Here is a 14,406-nt window from a genome sequence, read left to right on the forward strand (position 1 = left end):
TTGAACTCTGGACCTTCAAAAGAGCAGTCAGGTGCTCTTACCCAATGAGCCATCTCACCAGCCCAGTTGCTACTCTTGCAGAGGACTTGGGTTCAATTCCCAGCATTCACGTGGTGGTTCACAAAACTAGTTCAAGAAGATCTGATGGCCTCTTCTGGCCTTCATAGGTACCAATAAGTAAAATAAAATAAGCACAGAGGATGGTGACTGGTGTAGACATGAGCAGAGGGAGAAGGTGCTAAGCTTTAGCTCTCAGATCACGATCACAGGGAAGGAGTATTGGCTTCTTCGTTGGTATGTGTCTGTGCACAGTGTGGGTGGAAGCCAGAGGGCGGCAGGTGTTGTCCTCAGCCGTCGCTCGATGCCTTATCCCTTTGAGGCAGGGTCTCTCTCAGAATAACCTGCAGGGTCTGGGTTATTGACTTCACTGGTAGCCCTCAAGCCCCACTGATCCTATGTCCCCAGTCTGGGGTTACAGGTCTGTGCAAGACCAGAACTGGTGACGAGCAACAAGTGCCCTTAACCACAGAGCCACATTCCCAGCCCTGTTTGGGGTTTTAAAGCAGGGTCTCACCTGTTATGGACCCCAAACTGATCTGGAAATCACTGTGTAGCCCAGGCTGGCTCTAGGCTGAGCCTTAACCCAAGATTTAAAACACTGCCCCAAGAGCTCAAATAGTTCCTGTGTGACTTGTCTTCTTGAAACAGGGTCTGCCATAGCCCAGGCTGGCTTTGAACTTGCCAGCATTCCTGCTTCCCCCTCCTGGGTGCTGGGATTACAGGCTGTGCACCACTGTGCTTTCAGCATTACCAGCTGATCTTTTTACATCCACTAAAATTGCCTGCCACCAAAATAGCCTTCGGGGCTGTGTTGGGGCAGACAGTGCAGGTTCCTGTTGTGCCTCTTGCCACCCGGGGTGCAGAGAATCCTGCTTGGGCCCTCTCCTGGGCCTGGATTTCTGTGGCCATCTGTCTTTCCAGTAGACTGATGCCGGGTGGAGCGTGGCTTGACCCTGACACCCGTGGTTTCCCACAGGTGGATGTGGACCTAGCCAAGCAGTGCGCAGACTTGCCGGAGGAGGATGAGGAACTCCGCAAGAAACTGTGGCTCAAGATCGCCCGGCACGTGGTGCAGGAGGAGGAGGACGTCCAGACAGCCATGGCCTGCTTGGCCAGCTGCCCCTTGCTCAAGATCGAGGACGTGCTGCCCTTCTTCCCTGACTTTGTCACCATCGACCACTTCAAGGAGGCAATCTGTAGTTCCCTTAAGGCCTACAACCACCACATCCAGGAGCTGCAGCGCGAGATGGAAGAAGCCACGGCCAGTGCCCAGCGCATCCGACGAGACTTGCAGGAGCTCCGAGGCCGCTATGGCACCGTGGAGCCCCAGGACAAATGCTCCACCTGTGACTTTCCTTTGCTCAACCGACCCTTTTACCTGTTTCTCTGTGGCCACATGTTTCACGCTGACTGTCTCCTACAGGCTGTGCGGCCCGGCCTCCCTGCCTACAAGCAGGCCAGACTTGAGGAACTGCAGCGCAAGCTTGGGGCAGCGCCTCCTCCGACCAAAGGCTCCGTAAAAGCCAAGGAGGCCGAAGCTGGGACTGCAGCGGTGGGGCCCAGCCGGGAGCAGCTCAAGGCTGACCTGGATGAGCTGGTGGCTGCTGAGTGTGTGTACTGTGGGGAGCTGATGATTCGCTCTATTGACCGGCCCTTCATTGATCCGCAGCGCTATGAGGAGGAGCACCTCAGCTGGCTATAGGAAGTGCCCCCTCGTGGGTGGACAGACATGGATCCAGCTGCCAGACCCTCCTGCGAAGGCCAGGCCCTGGTTGGTGTTCGGTCCTTGAGCTTGCCGGGTCTGCGATTGTGAGGGGGTTGCAGCCAAGCTTCAGCCGGGAGGTTTCAGGGGTGAACACCTTTTGTGTTCTGCCAGCTGTGCTTCAGACCTGTCTTAGAATTGCCCGTCTCAGGCAGCCTGAGCTGGTGAGATCAGCTGTGATCCTTTTAACCACTACATCTAACAGTTCCTCTATTCTTGTCAGCATGTTCACCTGGACTGAGTGGCCTGCTGTCCTTCCTTCCTCCGTCCTTCCACAGCCTCGAGGACCTCCAGCTCGCCCTCTTCTGCCTCAACTAGGCGACCTAGGAGCAAGCAGGCAGACCCTAGGCACTTGTGGGGAGGGTGGTACTAAGGGTGGGCATGTGGGGATGCTAATGTGACCTGGGGCTCCAGTGTCGGGTGCCCTGAGGCTGAGGGCACACCTGGGACAAGGGGAAATAGGGAGAGTATTAAATTGCGCTACAATGGTGGCCCTGGACTTGATGGCTTTGTGTTGATGATGAAGTTAACAGGATATGATCCTAAAAAAGGATGGAATGCCACAAGAAGGTTTGGAATAGAACAGGTCAGGTCATGGCCAGCCTAGTCTACATAGTAAGTTCTAGGCCAGCAAAGGCTACGTAGTATGACCCTGCCTGTCTCAAAAAAACATTTAAATTAAATTAAAAAAAATAAAAAGAAAAAGAAGAAGAAGAAGAAGTCCAGAGTCCTGCAAGCCTTTAAGCCTTGGCGCAGGTCCTTCACTGGGGGTGAGGCAGGTTTTGCTTGTTTCCTTCTCTTCTCTGACTAAAAGGCTTAGAGATTACAGTCCCTCTTCCTAAATCCTGGAGCTATTCTCCCCTCTGGCTGGCAGGTGGCGCTGCTGTTCACGGAATTCATCCAGTTTGGGCACCTCTGGGCACAAATTCTCTAACACTAACTAGGTCTTGCTAACGCTTCTTCGGCCATTTCCTTCCTAGTGGTTGCAAGAATTTTCTAGAAGTGCCTGTTGCCTGGTCAGGTTCTAAGCCCTTAATTCTTTCTCCAAGTGTTTTTTTATGAGCGTATGTTACATATAACACAGGGGTTCCTTGAGTCACGCTTACCTACTTTCCCTGTCTCCCACTAGTTCTCCTCCTCCCCCTCTGCCTCTTCCTTGCTAGTCTTCCTCACGTCCTCTGTCACGTCTGTATTGTGTTCAGGGGAGCATACGTGTGCATATGTGTGGGTGTAGTCGAGCCTGCCTCACTGAGTTGCCTTATGGCTCGTTACTGGGGAACAGGCACTTTACCAGTGTGTGCACCACTAAGGAATTGAGAAAATTCCTCTTCCTCCCCATCAACCCCTACCTGAGCATAAGTCCTTCGTGCCAGTGGAAATAGACTGGGTTCCAGTGCCTGGGATGTCGCCTGCCAACCACCACCTTTCCTTCTGCTCTTCCTGCCGCTTCTGTAGTCTTCCCTGAGCCTTGAGGAGGTGTGGCCTGACTCATTTATAGCTGTAAGTCCCTCCTTCTCTCCAGTGGCTCTTACACATTCTGGATTTTGCTTGCCCTTCCGAAAGACTGGATCCCCTGCCAGGCTGGGCCTGGCTTTGCTGTGGGCACTGTGGAGCTCTGTGGCACTTGACCTGTTTTCTCCTTGCCCCTGTGACTTTGCCTGCCCTCACCCCGAGACAACACTTTCTTAGTCTTAGTTGGGGCCAGAAGCTACATCCTGGGACATCCTGGAGTTAGGTCTTTCAGGGACAGCCTTTGCCCTCTGGACAGGTGTTCACAGTGCATTGTCTGACTGGATTGATATGAATTAATCAGCTGGCCCAGGATGTAAGAACATGAGTGTTCCTGTCCCTAAACAGGCGGCCAGCTGACCTAGCTTACAAACGTTCCTTTTCTCCTCCAATGTAATCCTGTGTCAGAATTGTCTCTGGTTCTAAACTGTATCTGGCCCCCTAGAGCAGTAAGGTCTCCTATGGTCTCTGCCAGCCCAGAGGGCTGAGCTACTACACAATGACTCACAAAGATCCTGTCTTCCAGATGCAAGGATAGCAGGTGCGGGGAGGCACCCTCTGTCTAGTGGGCATCCTAATCCTATTCTCTCAAGGAAGATTTGGGAGAAATTTCTTCTCCATGTGGCTCCAGGCCCCTTCACACTTAGATAACAGGAGCACCGTGGTCAACGTGGTATTGAGTAAAAAGCCTTAGTCTCCCACCAAACTGATTGCTTGCTTGTGGTTTAGATAAAACAGCTTGGAACTGCTGTCTTCATACATAATGGGGCCTAATACATGTTAGTTAAACAAACACTGCCCTATTGCTCCCTTCTCCCGGAGGGTTTGGCTCAAGCGGCCTGGGACGCCCCTGCCCCTTCTGTCTTATACTAAACAGCCCATCTGGTCCTAGGCTCCTTCCTCTTTCCTGGGAAAAGGCCCCAGCCTTCCCTGGCACTGATAGAATGGGGTTCCGGTGAGTCAAGGCAACGGGAAGCCACAGCTCTTAGATCCCTGGAAACCAAGCAAGACTTGGAATAGAGAGCAGAGAGAAGGCCCTTGGGGCTCTGGCCCTAAGCCTGGGGAGGGGCCAAAGAAGGAGCGGGAGGGAGCAGTTGTGTAGGCAGGGGCCAAGATGAATGAGCTGCCTCTGGAGCCTGGAAATAGGAGGTCACTGGAAATAGGAGGAGTGGCCACAGGCAGTGACGCTGAGACTAGGGCAGGAGGCCTGTAAACAAGGAAGCCACCTGGGGGAGATCGAGGGCGGCCGCTGGTCCTGGGGAGCAGGTGCTTCCTGAGGCCCGCCCTTGACAGGGCCCTAGGGGCCGCCTCACCAGTTGTCAGTTATCCTTAGGCACTAGGGGGCGCTGTGGACTGGCGTCCGCACGGAACTGCGCTCAAGCAGCGCTTCTAAGGGGTGTGGCCAACGGAGGGTGTGCCCAGCCAGAGCCCTAGAGCCACCCCCACCCACCCACCCGAGCTGCCCTCCTGTCCCCAAAGTGCACTGGCCAGGGGCACCAGCCCAGACACTAAAGGAGCAGGGCTCAGCCTGGGTGTGAGCTCATTTCTCCGTGGATACCAATTCTCTGGTTCCTGCCCCTCCTCTCTAAGGCTCAGGTCTCAGGCCAGAGCCTGGCACCAACTCTGTTGGTTGGGAGGGGGCTCAGAAGCCACCAAGCTCCTGGCTGCCCTTGGCGCTGCTCCCCCATCCTCTGGCGCCAGGGAAACAAAAGATTAGGGGCCCAGAGGGACTTATCTGGCCCCACCACCGCTGGGTGGGGGGAGGGGGCAAGAGGGGGCACACCTCTCCTCTCCTCCAGCACTACTGATTCTTCGAGACACTTTCACAGGCGGAAATTCCCAGAGGTCAGAGGAGGGAAACGGTTAATTCCTTTTATTCAATGGCCCCCCCTCCACACCACCCCCTAGCTTCCTCCCTCCACTTCCTGCCCCCCCCTGTGTGAACAGGAAGTGGAGAGGAAAAGGCTCTGAGCAGAGCAGCTGGGAGCAGGAGGCAGGGAGGGAGTGGGCAGCAGGCCCGGTGCCAGCCCTCCCCTCATGGTTGTTTGTTGGAGGGGGGAACACTGTGGCTGTGTATAGAACCTGAAATCTATTGGTAAGGGGCACCTGAACTAGGGCAAAGCCCAGCCTCCAAGCCCCTGCCCTCCAACCTGTTGTCAGGCCAGAGACTGGTGTCCTGCCAGTGCAAGCCACCCTTTGCCCAAACCCTGGCTGCCTTGGCCACTGTATCTTACCCATGCTGCTGGGCTGGTTACCTCAAGGCTGGAGGGCAGCAAGCAATTGTACAGCCTCCAATCCTGGCACAGGGCTCCACCAACTCAGCCCCTTGGCCCTGCCAGTCCTTTGAAGCTCAGTCAAAGCTTCCTGTTTGGGGCAGGCGATGCCAAGGCCCCTCCCCCACCATTGTTCTGTAGAGACCATAGGTCCATCTGTTGCCCCCATGGTGGGGCCCCTAGGCAGTACCACACGGGAGCAGAACCACAAAAGACCCTGCTGGCAGCTTTTCTCATTGGGAGCAAGACTGTCCCCACAGCAGGTTGAGGATAAACAGGCTTCGGAAGCAGGCCCTAGAGGGGTGGTGGGGTACGAGGATGCCAGTGAGTAGCTCTGGAGCATGGTGGGCATCTTCTGCCCTCTGCTTCCTCCTACACCTGCGCGTGGAGAGGAGGAGGTGTGAGCCGCCAGGAAAGGGGCAACATTTTCCTGCCCCAGATTCCAAATGGGAAAACTGACTGACGGAGGGGGCAGCCTTTGATGGAAGAGATGCCTCACGGCTGATGGCTTCCTCTCCCTGAATAGCATAGCCTTTGCTCAGTTCTTGCCTCAGTGCTTGCCTTGAGGCAAGCAGCCAGTACCCATTCCCAGAAATCACAGAATGTTAAACGACCCCAGGTTGGTGGCCAGCAACTGATGCCCACTGAGACCAAGCCAGGGCAGGAAAGGGGAAAAGGTCCTGGTTTGGCTCTCAGGACAGTGGGTACTGTTCCTGGTTCCCAGGCTGCTGTGGCCAAATGTGCTTCCCAGGCACATAGCAGGTGCCACATTGTCTCCGCATCTCCCTCTTGCTCCTAACTCCCTACCATGGGCCAATTTCACATTGTAGGCTGTTTTCCCCCTCACTTCTCCATAGGGGTTAAAACTCTAGGTCTAACCCACGTCTCTCATCATATCCCCAGCTCAGAACTCATCCTGCTCCTGCCTCTCAGAAGCAGCCAGATCCCTGGAACCTTAGCTAGTGTTGTGGAAACTCACCCTCAAAGGGTTTCTGTTCTCTCTTTCCACCATGTGTTCCGGGGGATCAAACCCAGGTTGTCAGATTTGGTACCCAGCACTTTTATCCACTGACCCTCATACTTGGCTGCTTCCATCAGCAGCCAAGGAGGCTTGAGCTGAGGGCTAGGGAGGTGATCCAGAAAGAATAGGTAGAAACATTCCCCTGGGCTTATCAGCCTAACCACACCCCTGAACACAGGTTTTTTTCTCCTGCAAGAGGAGACTATAACAGACTTTCAACAGCCAATAGAAAGCTTCACTGAGTGCAGCAGAGCCTGGTTCTCAAGGCCCATAGCAACTTTTATTTTAAGATTTTTTTTTTTTCATGTACGTGAGTACACTGTAACTGTCTTCAGACACCCGAAGAGGACATTGGATCTCATTACAGATGGTTGTGAGCCATCATGTAGTTGCTGAGAATTGAACTCAGGACCTCTGGAAGAGCAGCCAGTGCTCTTAATTGCTGAGCCATCTCTCCAGGCCTCCCCATAACAACTCTTGCTTCACAAACCTCTTATCGTGAAAGAGGCTTGCTTGGGAAGGCCTTTCAGGTTTCTCGTAAAATAGTGACTCTAGGAAAGAGAAGTCCAAGACCAGAATGAGGAATCTCTCGGGCATGCAGAGTGCAGCCCCGAGGTGGCATAGGAATGCTCCCTAGGGCAACAGGGTCTTGCTTTCCAAGAAGAGCACAGGGCATAACTCCAGCTCTTCAGACTCGGGGCTGGGCAAGCATCACTCTAGCCACTGACCAGGCCCAGCCCCTCTGCCAGCCCGTCCTTGTGGTCCAGCCCAGAGCTTGCACAACAGTCTGACTGGCGGACACTCCCCTGAGAGCTTCAGGAAGTCCCCCTCATCCCTCTTTGATCTTTGACTCTTGGGTCTGCAGACCGAATTCCAGACAGATGTCCTTTACCTTGTGTCCTTGGTCCTTCCTCTGAAGGCTGGAGCTCAAGTTATCTCAGACCCCAACTTACTTCTTTTCCTGGGCCTTTCTCTATAGTTCACTAGAACCTTCAATGGGGAGACTCACCACACAAGCCAGTGAGTCTTTTTGGCATAGACATTTGGTGTGTGATTCTCACTCACTTGCCATGGGTTCTCCTGACCTCAGGCATTCTCTCAAGTTTTCTGCCCACCTGTGATCCCTGTTCCAAACTGCAGCAAGGAACAAGACAGGACCAGCAGACAGAGCCCCTTCCTTCTGTATCCTCTTAACAGTCAAAGCCCCTTGATGCTGTTCCATGCTCAACTGTGCCGAGCCTCATTGGCGGTCGGTTTCACAATCAAATAATTCCCTTCGGTTTTCAAGTGGAATTTTTGCTTTTATTTTTTAGGGTTTCTTGTCTTTTTCCTAAAAGCAATCAGTCTAAATTTGTCATCACACCCCCCGTTTCCGTGCCTCAGGGCCTCCTTTTCATCCCCTGGAATCTGGAAACCATATGTGTGGGCAGAAACCCCCCAGCATCCCCCAGCACCCTGGCGTAGCAAGGCCCCCATAGAGCCAGCACATTCAATAAGGAAGAGCCTACAGGCCAGGCTGGGACTCAGAAAGGGAGTTTCTCTTTGGACCTTCCCAGCTTAAACCGTGGATAATCCGTGTGGTCTAGTGGTTAGGGCTAGAACACACGAGGTCTGTCCCCAGTAATCTCTTTGACTAACGCCTGAAGTGTGGGGAAAGTCCGCTTGTCACCTAGGGGGGACTCAGTTTCCCTACTCATTCAGGGACTCGAAGTTTCCCTACCTAGGTCATCTCTTTACCTGCCTGGGTAGAGAGAATTTTCATCTAGAATATCTCATTACACTCTGGAGCTTACCTGGTGGGGAGGCTGAGGCAGAGTTGAATCACAAATTCATGTCTCACCTGGGCATGGAGTAAATTCAGGACCAATCATGACATCTCAGTGAGATCCTTTTTCAGGATTTTAAAAACTGGGGGGTGGGGTGGGGAACAGGAATCGGGCTACAGACGAGTAGTGTGAGACCCTGGGTTCGGTCCCCAGTACCCCCAAAAGAAATGAAGGAAATAGATTATTTTTGCCAAAGTGTCCCAAGTAGTGTGACAAGCGGCATGACCTGGAACATGACTAAATTGCTTAATCCTGTTTCTGAAGGGAGCTAACTTACTTACAATGTCCTGCCTTCCACCCCACCCCCACCCGCCACCACCACAGGGACTGAACCCAGGTCTCTATACTTATGAAGTGAGGTAGGCACTATACCACTGAGCCACACCCCCAGCCCCACTTTCTGAACCTCGGTTTTCTTATCTATATATAAACCAGAGACTGTTACTGTATGCACCACTTGATTAAATAAGAACAAATATCCGAAAGGGCCTAGAGCTAAGCATATTGTAAAAGCCCAATAAGTGATTGTTATTCTTAGTGACATGTCAAAAGCCTGACAGACAGTAAGTAGTGTATTCTCAGTGCCTCCCAGACTTTCCTGCTAGGCTGTCCTACCCAGATATTCCCTGGGCTGCCCCCACCCTCAACTCCCACCCCCCATCCCACCCCTCATCTCTTTGCTTTAGAGACACAAAGATGCAGCCCTAGCCCTTGTGGATCAGAGCTGAGGCCTGGCTGGTCTGTCCAGTCTCCATGACGACCGGAGCCCCTCCCCTCCTTCCTTCCTCCAGAGCTTTCTGTTTACTGTAAACAGCTGGCCCAGCTCAACCCCAGCTGATCCGCCCAGGACCAGCCAGACCCTCTCTGAACCAGGGCCTGGCTTGATGGATGAAGGTCTTATGTTCTGTGTCCCCAAGAGCCATAGGCCTTGAACAGGCCACCTCAACTAGCAGGGAGGGCAAAAGGACTGGGGGGGAGCCTGTCAGCTCAGGCCTCAGAGACAAGAAACAGATGCAGTGTAATTAAAGAGGAGCGCTCCACTAGAGCCTGGTGGGAAGGCTCTGGCTTGGCCTTAGGTTGACCTGGGTGCAAATTCTGTTTATTGATTTGTAAACTGCAGATAATAATACCTTCCTTGAGGGGGAATGGTTGGCACATGGGCAGATTGGTGTTTACGCCTGCAGTGCTGGCTCGGGGTTTGGGTCACACTAAGACACTGGCTGCATTTGTTATCTGACTGCTCCTTTTCTCTTCTGCACAGGGCCCTTGCACAAGTCCTGGCTATTCTTTGACTTGGCATGCCTCAATTACACAAGACTTTATACACACACACACACACACACACACACACACACACGACAAAGAGAGAGAGAGAGAGACTAGACACGTGTCCACAGCGAGCATGCACACTCACTCACACACTACAACGCTGGGTGTGAAGGGAAGAAGTCAACATGGGAGACCCAAATGGTCTAGCTGTTTCCCGAGCCCATATCTAGCCCAGAGCATGCTGACGTTGGTGATGGAACACATGTGTGCCATTTAGTCTAGGGCTTCACTCCTTTCTCTCTAAGGTTGGACCCACCCTCTTAGTCCGGTGAGTACAATATGGTAGTACAAAGTAGTCCTGTTAGGGTAAGTAAGTGTCCCCCTTCTGCAAGTTAAGTATTCAGGGCATGATGGCCTGGAATGTGAGGCTGCTGACTCCCAACTTCAAATGGGCTCGATGCTCCTGCAGCCTTGAAAGTGCTGGCTACTTAGGAGACTCCTGGCCTGAAATTTAGATTTGCCCATCTAACCACCAGACCCACCCAGCAGTCCTGTGGCAGAAGCTGGGGTTAGGCAGGGGCATTCATTGATTTGACTCACTCCCCACAGACCCATGAGTAAGTGCCGCTCTGGATTTTCAGACCCACCCCGCTCCCGGACATCTTGTTTGGGGGTCTTCCAGGATTGGGTCCCGGTGGTTCCCGCATACAACCCTGGGGTTCCCTTCAGAGGAAGACTTGGGGGCTGGAGAGTTGTGGGTCTAGCTGACTGTGCCGCTCCCACAACCCTCTTGCCGAAAACTCTGCCCAACTGGAGTTTCTGCCCTCACACCAGCCTAGACTACTTGAGAAAAAAAGAGGAGCCCCCAGAACTAAAGTCAGCTGCACAGACTGGACTGGAAATCCCCCACTTCTTACCTTGGCCACTTAGGGAAATGGCCTCCGAGCAGAGGGCCGCCTCCCGCCAGGGACTTTTCTCCTAGTGATGACACACAGAATACAGGGCAGCCTTAGGGACCCCAGCATCGACAAGCTGTACTTTACACGGTACTGTGGCCTGAGGGAGGCAGGGAGAAGGTAGGCCCAGGGAACCAGTGAGGTGCAGCACCCTAGCACGGCAGCCCCTCTTCCTTGTAGCCAGTCTGATGGGACAGAAATGGCATCAACCTTGTAGGCTGTTGTTTCAAACTATAAGTTTATGTTTAAAGACTTATTTTTATTTTATGTGTATGAGTCTTTGCCTATGTGTTTGTGTGCCATATGTGTGCCTGTGGTGTCCAAGGAAGTAAGACTATTGGATCCCCTGGATGTGGAATTACAGACAGTTCTGAGCTTCCGTATGGGCGGGCACTGGGAACCCAACCTAGGCAATCTGTAAGGACACAAAGTGCCTAGCATCAGAGCCATCTCCCCAGCCCCAAACACCCCTCATCTTCCTCTTTCCTCTTTCCCCTCCCTTCAGTACTGGAGTTTGAATCATTCCTAGCTCTCATTTCTCTCTATCCTCTCTCTCTCTCTCTCTCCCCCTACCCTCCCTCTCTGTGTACATGCACAAATACATGAAGAGAGAGAGAGACACTAAATTTCCAAGACTGGCATTAACTTCCTGTCCTGCTGCTTCAGACCTCCCCCACCCCCATGATTACAGGCTTGTACCACTAGAACCAGCAAAGATTTTTAATTTTTCATCTTTTGATTACTATATGTGAGTGCATGCACACACCTGTGTATATGATGTACATATATGTTGTATGTGGTGTATGTGACAGGGACTCTCGATGAATCTGAATTTTTCTTTCTCTTTCTCTCTCTCTCTGCTAGGAATCTGAACTCAGGCCCTCATTCTTACACATCAAGTGCTATTGTGTGGTAAAACTTCCCCTGGGAAGATGCAACATACACATCAGATAGGGAACCCATGACAGACCAAAGTACAGATAACACCAAAGTCCAACTTGGTACACCAAAGAGCTCTATTGGAGTCGCTTACAGGAATATTCATGAAGGGTAATTTATAGGAACAGAAATGACTCAAAGACAGCTGCATCATCAAAGTTCACCCCAGCATAGGTGACAGCTCATAAAAACTTGGGACCTGGAGCACACAAGTCACACAGGTCACAGTGTCGTTTCTTAGTGGCTCAGTTGATCTAACCTTCTTCTAGGCAGCTGGCCTGGTCTCAAAGAGTGTTGTATTGTTGTTGTTGGTTTTGTTGTGTTTGTGGGGAGTTTCAAGAGTGTTTTTTGTTTGCTTTTGCAGGTTGATTTGTCTGAGAGTCTTCCTTGCAGCTGGGCGTGACTGGGCTGGGTTCTAGTGAATCTGGTTCGTTTCAGGGATTTCCTGAAGCTATTTTGAGTTGCTTCCTTCTTAATGAGATTGCTATAGGATGTAATGTTTCAATCTCAAAAGGGACTGTTACAAAAGTACTCTTACCCACTGAGCTATCTTCCCAGCTTCCAGTTACTGTGTGGTTTTGTTATTGCTGTTGAGACAGGATATCATTATGTTGCCCAGATTCACCTTGAACTCCTGGACCTGAGGATATTTGTCACTTCAGCCTCTTTGACTGATGGGGTAAAGGGATTCTAGCCAGCCAGAGCATTGCAAACATGGCTCTGGCAGGCCTTGCCCTTTTCCCTTACTCCCTCTTCCTTGCTTTTAAAAACCATTAGATTCCATTCCTAAAGCTACCCACCAAATTCTGGTCCCTTATTTGGCTACTTCCTCATCCTTAAGCTAACTACCAAGGTCCAGCTATCAAAGTATTGAAGTCTAACAATTAAAAGCCCCCTTTTGCTCACATAATTAATATTAATATGCCAAATTAAAATTAAACACCTCGTCCTAATATGGGGTTCCCCCTTTACCTTTATATATAAACTGCCATTTTTTCCGATGTGCCATATCTGTCTCTATCCAGAGTCCCTCTGGGACAAATATCTCTCCTCCCTCTCCCTTGTTCCCTTCCTCTTCTCCCTCATCCTTTACCTCCTGTCTTTGTCTCTTATTCTCTGCCTTCTGTCCCTCTGGGGCAAATAAATTTCTTTTGTGTTGAGAACTTGGTCTCAGGGGTCCTAAACCAATACTGATTCTTTTCTTGAAGTGTACACTACCACACCTGTGAAAACAGTACCTCGTATTTACTTTTAGCTTTATTTATTTACTTATTTATTTATTTTTGTGGTTCTGTGGGTGGAACCTAGGGCTCCAAGCATGTTAGGCAAGCATTCTACCACAACTACATCTTCAACCTATATGAATATTTATAAGCACAAAGGCCAAACAATGGGTATGGTGCCTTCTTTGTGCCTGTAGCATTCAAGAGGAGGAATCCCGAGGATCAGAACCTGAAGACCATCTTCAGCTGCACAGAGAGTTCAAAGGCAGCCGCCTGGGCTGTGTAAAAACTTGTCTGAAATAAAAATGAAAATTTATAAAAGAGCTAAGTTTGTGCATGGTGATACACACCTGTAACCTGGGCAGTAGAGGCAGGAACATCAAGAATTCAAGGTCGGGGCTGGCGAGATGGCTCAGCAGGTAAGAGCACTGACTGCTCTTTCAAAGGTCCTGAATTCAAATCCCAGCAACACATGGTGGCTCACAACCACCCACAGTGAGATCTGAGACCATCTTTTGGTGCATCTGAAGTCAGCTACAGCATACTTATGTATAATTATAAATAAATCTTTAAAAAAAATAGAATTCAAGGTCATCCTTGGCTCCAAAACAAGTCCAAAGATAGTTTGTGTTATACGAAACACTGGCTCAAAAGTAAAATAAATTTTTTTTTTAAAAGAGAGGGCTATGGATCTACTTTAGCATATGTGATAAAGTACCACAAATAAAACAGAGAGAAGGAAAGAAAGACTTACGTTAAATGTTACTAGAATTCAAGAGGTTGGAGAGATGGCCTGGTGGCTAAGGCCACTTGCTGTTCTTCCAGAGGAACCGGATTCCATTGCCTGCATTCACATGGTGACTTACAACTCTACCTCCAGCTCCAAGGTAACAGATATCCTCTTCTGCACACAGCACCTTGAAGGAGATTACAAGGCACGAGTGGACCAGTCATCTTCTTGTATTGCAGACAGTGATCTAGAAAGCCACACCTGAAGTCCTTCTGTGTGTTGACATTTTCCATTACATTTATTTCTGTATTTTGTGTATGTGCACACGTACAAATGCACACGCTGTGGGACACCTGTGGAGGGCAAAGGACCTCTCTCTCCATGTGAGTTTCCCCTTTACCCCTGAGCCATCCCCCTGGCTGTCAGTTGTCATTAAATTGAAGGGGACTTAATCATCATAAGCAAACCCTATTGCTGGAGTACTGTAGGTTCTCCACCCCAAAGACCTAGGCAGCCTTACCCTAGCACTGACTACCCCAGTCTGCAACTGGGAGTTTATTGCTTTGGGGATGTGGTAGTTCAGTTGGTGAAGGGCTAGCCTAGTATACATAGAGCCCTGGGTTAAGTCCCTAGCACTCAGTAAACTGGATCAGAAATTCATAGTCTTTCTTGGCTACAAAATAAGTTGAAGTCCAGCCAGGAATACATGAAACAGTGCCTCAAAGGTATAAGAAGCTGGGCAGTAGTGGCGCACGCCTTTAATCCCAGCACTTGGGAGGCAGAGGCAGGCGGATCTCTGAGTTCAAGGCCAGCCTGGTCTACAGAGTGAGTTCTATGA

General features: G+C 51.0%; 1 protein-coding gene and 1 long non-coding RNA gene across 2 annotated transcripts in view; one reads left to right on the plus strand and one right to left on the minus strand.

The window, feature by feature from the left end:
- The window catches only part of Vps18 (VPS18 core subunit of CORVET and HOPS complexes), a 9,963-nt gene extending 7,442 nt beyond the window's left edge, over nucleotides 1-2,521 (plus strand). The window contains exon 5 of the mRNA XM_021155587.1: nucleotides 1,037-2,521. Within this exon, the coding sequence (XP_021011246.1) occupies nucleotides 1,037-1,762 (726 nt within the window). The 3' untranslated portion in view covers nucleotides 1,763-2,521. The remainder of the gene's footprint in view (nucleotides 1-1,036) is intronic.
- Nucleotides 2,522-12,905: 10,384 nt separating this feature from the next.
- Nucleotides 12,906-14,406, minus strand: part of LOC110290447 — a 2,199-nt gene continuing 698 nt past the window's right edge. Inside the window, exons 2-3 of the long non-coding RNA XR_002377439.2 lie at nucleotides 13,593-13,755; nucleotides 12,906-13,132 (exon numbers count right to left, since the gene is read on the minus strand). This is a non-coding gene — a long non-coding RNA (uncharacterized LOC110290447). The remainder of the gene's footprint in view (nucleotides 13,133-13,592; nucleotides 13,756-14,406) is intronic.

The sequence above is a fragment of the Mus caroli genome, chromosome 2 (genome assembly GCF_900094665.2).
Source record: "Mus caroli chromosome 2, CAROLI_EIJ_v1.1, whole genome shotgun sequence".
Lineage (NCBI taxonomy): Eukaryota > Metazoa > Chordata > Mammalia > Rodentia > Muridae > Mus > Mus caroli.